General features: G+C 68.9%; 1 protein-coding gene across 1 annotated transcript; it reads right to left on the bottom strand.

Moving 5' to 3' along the window:
- Positions 1–1,626: 1,626 nt before the first annotated feature.
- On the bottom strand, positions 1,627–4,312 carry CFD (complement factor D). The gene is made up of 5 exons (XM_019538243.1): positions 4,222–4,312; positions 3,556–3,715; positions 3,250–3,394; positions 2,882–3,139; positions 1,627–1,962 (listed from the first exon to the last, which is right to left on the bottom strand). The coding sequence occupies exons 1-5, from the start codon at positions 4,277–4,279 to the stop codon at positions 1,783–1,785; spliced, it is 801 nt and encodes a 266-aa protein (XP_019393788.1). The 5' UTR covers positions 4,280–4,312; the 3' UTR covers positions 1,627–1,782.
- Between the last annotated feature and the right edge of the window lie 1,215 nt (positions 4,313–5,527).

The following is a 5,527-nucleotide window of genomic DNA, read 5'->3' as shown; positions in this document are numbered from 1 at the left end:
AAGCCAGTGCCCTAACCTTTGACGCCAGCCTAACGGCCCTCTCCTCCCCAGCGGGCTTCCTTGCATCACTAACAACTCCCATAAAGCAAAACCTGGGATCTACCGTCCCTAAACCGAGTGGGCAGAGCGATTCAGCCTGCGCTCTACCCAGCTGGGCAGGGTTGGGCCGGGCGAGCACGTGTCTGCCCCCTTTATAACAGTCCCCCTGCGACTGCACGAGGTCTTGGCCTGGCGAGACCCCCTCGGGGGTTCGTGAGCTGCTGTCGTCCCCCAGCACACAACGCACAAGCAGGCCTGGCCTGAGAGCAATGCCGTGACAGTCTAGGGAAGGATGCAAGAGGCAAGGGTTTTTTGGGGGGTGATCTCTTCCTGCTATGCTGTAGTTGGCATAGAGTTAGACAAGCTGTTGGTGCCAGGAGACCTTCCTAGGGCCCGGATTTCTTTTTTTAAATGAGGGATGAGGGCGCTCTCTTGTGCTGGCTCCATGAAACGCCGCGTGTCCTGTGCGGTCGAACTCTACAGCTGGGTGGATGGGTTGGGAGCCATCCCCGTGACTTGCTAGAGGTGCAAGTGGGGTCCTGGCTAGGACAGGTCCCAGCATCTCCTTCCCTCCCTCCAGTGATGCATGCTCCCTTTCCTGACCTCTCTCCAGTCATGCTGACCCTGGAAGCAGAGGCAGGGTGGATAACGGGTTGTCCTGATCTTTGTATGACCTGGGTTATAGCCTAAATCTGCCCCCCCCATAGACTTACCTGCAGGCAGTTGTGGGAGCTGCTGTCTCTGGGGCTGTGTTGCTGGTACATGCACGCAGTCCCCCTGCGGCCCACACCCCCAGCCCCGGAGGGCTGAAACGCTGCCAGCCTGCCAGGGGAAACCCACCCTTTCCTGGGTCGCTCTGCAGCAAAAGGAAAACTCGGATCCCAGCATCTTCCTGGGAATCTGGGACAAATGCTGTCCCGGCATCATGCAGCCTGGGACTGGGACTTGGTGTTCCCATTTCAGGACTGTCTCGCCCAGTCAGAGATGGGCGGGCACCCTTCCCTTTTCCCGAGGGGGCTCAGACGTGCTCGGTGCTGATGCTGGCCCTGTTTCGAAGGAGGCAGGGCCAGTGGCCCGCTCGGGTCTCCCTGCAGAGCCACAGCCCGGGCCATGAGGTAGCACCCACAGGGCTTCTCTGACGCCCCTCCTGTTAGTGTGGGTCCCCCCCGCTCCATGCAAAGACAGTCTTTAGAGATGCGGTGACATGACTGTGGTCATAGGGTCACCCAGTGGCAGAGCACAGCTTGGAAACCCGCGTCCCCAGCCACGCTATCAGGGCAGCGAAGGGCCAACCGCTTCCCTAGATGGACCCTGGGGAGTCATTCTCCCCAGTTCCTGGGGTAACCGTGGCCCTGGCAACCATCTCCTTGGCGCCAGCCCGTGAGCGCCGTGCAGCCCTGAGCAACGGGCACAGAGGTAGCTGGCAGGCGCCGTGCTCCCCCTCCCCAGCGCACGCCGTGCGTAGACCTGGGGACCGGGGTCCCGTTCCCCTCCGGCGGGCTCACCCGGGTTTGCGGCTGCGTCCTTGCGGCGGGGCACGCGGGAGCTCGTTGCTCTGCTCTTTGCAAACAGGAGAGACCCGAGCCCTTGGTTTCTGCACGTGGTAGTTTTATTGGTCCGGCTGATTGCAGGCCCCTCTCCCTGTCCAGAGCTGGTGGAAGCAAGGTGGGCACTAGGCAAGCAAAGCTACCGAGGGCAAGCCTGGGGGGGCTCCATGCACCGAGCCGCCGTGTGCCCCAGGTGCTAGGGGCTTGGTGAGGCTGATCCCTCGCCCGCTGCAGCCATGACGCCGTCGATCCAGTCGACGTAAGCGGCAATGCGGGTGTAGATGCCAGGCTTCTTGAAGTTCCCGCAGACCCGGGCGCCAGCGGTCACCACCCCCTCAGCCACCCCGTTACAGATGAGCGGTCCGCCAGAATCCCCCTGTGGAAGCAAGCCAGGGGCGGGCTAGGAGGCTGGAGCGACCTGCCAGGTAGGGCCGCGCGGGGGGCACTGCCATCTCTGGAAGATCTTCGCTCCATACCCGGGGAGGTGGCTGGGGTTGAGTGATTGCAGCTACCCCGGGCTGGGAGGGCTGGGCTCATCACTATCACCGCAACCGGGGCCTGCAGCTTCACCCAGCAAGGGGAGACTGGGGCAGGGGCAGCACAAGCTCCTACAGAGCCATCGATTCAAAACCTGCGGATCACGGGGTGCCTGAGCCCGGCCCCGCGAAGATGTGGCGTGTCCGGCCTGTAGTCGCGTGGCTCCGTGCACCGGGATGCATTTGGGACGGGGAAAAGCCAGTGCAGGGTTAGGGGCAAGACCGGCCGCACCCCCCCAGGGCACGGCTGCGGCTGGCCCAGATGGCGCTTTTGCGGCTCACCGTGCATCGTGGGGCTGAATGGGGAGCGCAGCAGGAGCGGCGTCACCCCGGGGGGGCTGCCGACACAGCCAGGGCACCAGCTGCTGGCTCCTAGCTGGGGGGCACGGTGTCCAAAACAGCCTGGGTGCAGACTCCAGAGCGGGGGGAGAACTCCTGGCCCTGGGGACGCAGCCTGCTTGGGCTTCTGCTGCCATTGGGGCCCGGGCCTCAGTTTCCCTATCTAGAAAGCGGGCCTAACAACGCATCTTAGGGTTGCACGCATACAGGATGCCAACCTGCCAGCCACGTATCTCCTCTTTTTGTGCGCCTGGAAAGAGGCGCTGCACGGGGCTGGGCATGAATCGGCGCGGGGCATTAGACCTCCATGCCGGGAGGACAAGTCTTGGGGGGGGTGAGGGGAGAGCGTGGGGCTGCACGTGCCCCCTGCAGCAGGACAGGTCGAGGTATCGTGGCCCCGGGGCCCCGGCTCCCTGGTACCTTGCAGGTGTCCTTCTTTCGGGAGTCGGTGCACAGCATCTTGTCCGTGATGGTGTTGTCGTGGTAGGGCCGCTTGTTGCACTCCTCCCGGCTTTTCACCGGCCGCTCCACCTGCTGCAGCACGTCCGGCTTCCGCCCGCTGTGGCTGGTGAAGCCCCAGCCGGCCGCCTCGCACAGGGTCCCGGGCGGGACATCCACGTCCTGCCGCTGGAAGGGCAGGATCTTCACGTGCTCGCTGAGGGTCGCCTTCTCCTCCAGCTGTTGTGGGAGGCAAAGGGGCAGAGGTCACGGCCGGCGCAGGGCTGGCGGAGCCTGGGACCCGCCGGGCCGTGTCCGGCGCGGGCAGAGGGCAGAGGGGCAGCGCTCACCTGGAGGAGCAGGAGGTCGTCGTCGTTGGTCTCGGTGTTGCTGCCGGGGTGGCGCACCGCGGCGCGCACCGCGTACAAGCGCTTGTGCGGCTCCGGCTGCGAGAGCGAGTGGGCTCCCAGGAGCACCTGGAAGGCCTTGCCCTTCCTGCCGGAGATGGAGAGGGAGGCTGCCGCGCACGGGGCTGGGAGGAGGGTGCCCTCCTGCCCCCCCCCGTGCAGCCCAGAGACCCTCCCTCCTGGCCCCTGTGGGTCAGCCCGGGGGCCCGATGGGCCCTTGGTGGGGCTGAAGGGAAGCCCGGCACTCACATGTCCTCCATGCAGTGTGCGGCGCTCAGCACCCACTGCTCGGCGATGAGGAGCCCGCCGCACACGTGCTGCCCGTCCACCTGCAGCGAGGCCATGTAGGGCCTCTGGTGGGGCCCGGCGCTGGAGCCCCCCAGGATGCGGCCCCGGGGCCTGGACGCAACTGGGGGGAGAACAGGGGTTAGCGAGATGCCCCCCGGCCCGGCAAGCCCCTGGGGCGAGGGCACGGCCAGGCACTTCAGGTCATGCCCTGTCCTGCCCCCCGGTGTCCAGCACGGGGGGAGCCGCCAGGAACCGCAGCTGGGAGCCGGGGGGCAGGGGGAAAGCGGCGGGGAGGCGGGTGCTGAGCCGCCCGCCTGAGCCCGACGGCGGGGGAGCGGGCCCCGGGCTCCCGCTCTAGCGCCCGCACCCGCTTGCGGCCACAGCGCCCCTCGCCTCGGCTTCCCTGTCTGCGGGATGGACCGGCAGGCTTTCACTGCGGGAAGGGCAGGGCTGACTTGTGCCAAGGGAGCCGCGGCGATTCTTGGAAAAGCGCCCGGGGGCGGTCGAAAGAGGGGGCCGTGTCTAGTTTCCCCATCCCGGTACAGCCCCTGCCTAGCTCCCCACTGCTCGCCCCCGAAGCAGTCCGGGACGGGTGCGGGGAGAGGCAGGAGGGCGCCCGGGACTCACCGCACAGCAAGGCGCCCAGCAGCAGAGCCGGTGCCAGGAGGGCAGCGGGCCGCGCCATGCCGGCCGCGGGGCTCGGGGTCCGGGCTGGCGACGGCTCTGGCGGGAGCGAGGCAGAGCCTCCCTTTTATCCGCGCACCGCGGGCGGGCGCGGGCGGGGACGTCCAGGAGAGCCGAGGGCGGCAGGAAGCCGCGGCCGGCTGCTGGCTGCCCCGGTGGGCCGGGCCGGGCCGGGCCGGGTCGGGTCGGGCGTCCGGCTGCCAGCTGCCAGCTGCCGCGGGAGGAGGATGCGGCCTCTCCCCGCACCGGCGGGGGCGTGGGACTCGGCTTCCCTCCAACCGGGGCCGCGCACCGGGGCTGTGTGCGCGACCTCTGCCGCCCTCCCTTATCGCACCTCCTGCCCGGGCTCCGCGCAAGCAGCACAGCTGCGGGGTGCCGCTGCGGCCAAGCCCGGTGGGCCACCCCTGGGGGCGCCGGCGCACCCCCCCGAGCCCGCGGCAGGCGCCTGCTCCCCGTGCGAGGCCTCCAGCTGTAGGCCGAGGGCTTGAGGGAAAGGCGACCCGCACCAGCGAAACGGGGGAGGCCGCCGCTGCCCCTGCCCGGCCGGGGGGATAAGCGGGGCGCAGGCGGGCACAGGAAGCGGGGGTGCAGCACCCGCGGGCGCCCGGCGCAGGGTGAAGCCCGCGGCCCTGCCCGGCTGCGCCGCCGCGCCGGCACCCGCCGCTAGAAGGAGCCCGGAGCCCAGGCTCACGGCCGGCTTCCAGCCGGGAGCTCTGCCCTCCCTCCCGGGGCCGGGAAGAGGGACGGCGGCTGGGCTGCCGAGACGTCTCTCCAGCTCGCAGCGCGGTCCTGCAGCGCGGGGTAAGACCCGGGCACCCCGCCCGGGCACCGGCCCTCCAGCGCCGCGCTCCGGCCCTGCGTGGCGCCGGCCGCCGTCCCTCCCTGCCTGGCAGCAGGGTCCGGGCCGCCGGGGAGCCCCGGCCCCCTCCCTCGCAGGGCCGCGGTGGCTCTGTGTCCTCCCGCTGCTCAGCGAAGCAGAGCTGGGAGGCTCCTGCTTGCTTCCAGCCTGGGCGCGCTCCCCGCCAGCTCCTTCTTCACACCCCCGGCATCTAGCCCAGTTGCTGCAATGGCACCGCACGCTCTCCGCCGTGTCCGTTGTGCCCTGCGCGTGACTCGCACGCCCCCGAGGCTGAGGGGGCATAAGGGAAGCGGGGGGGGGGGCGTGTGAGAGGAGGACAGAGAGCACTGGCACACGGGAGTGACCCAGGTGGTGTCCAGGATTACTCTGGCCTGTGTGCGTGCCTGTGTG

This window comes from Crocodylus porosus, unplaced genomic scaffold (genome assembly GCF_001723895.1).
Source record: "Crocodylus porosus isolate Cpor-Errol unplaced genomic scaffold, CroPor_comp1, whole genome shotgun sequence".
Taxonomy (NCBI): Eukaryota; Metazoa; Chordata; order Crocodylia; family Crocodylidae; genus Crocodylus; species Crocodylus porosus.
The sequence above is the reverse complement of the archived record's forward strand: the minus strand, read 5'-3'. Positions and strand labels throughout refer to the sequence as shown.

Bases quoted from the DNA above. Each gene is read 5' to 3' on its own strand.
- CFD (XM_019538243.1), bottom strand. From the start codon at position 4,279: ATGGCGCGGCCCGCTGCCCTCCTGGCACCGGCTCTGCTGCTGGGCGCC. The intron at 3,716-4,221 runs GTGAGTCCCGGG...TTCTCCCCCCAG, and splicing joins GCTGGGCGCCTTGCTGTGCG to TTGCGTCCAGGCCCCGGGGC. The intron at 3,140-3,249 runs GTGAGCGCTGCC...CTCCCACAACAG, and splicing joins ACGACCTCCTGCTCCTCCAG to CTGGAGGAGAAGGCGACCCT.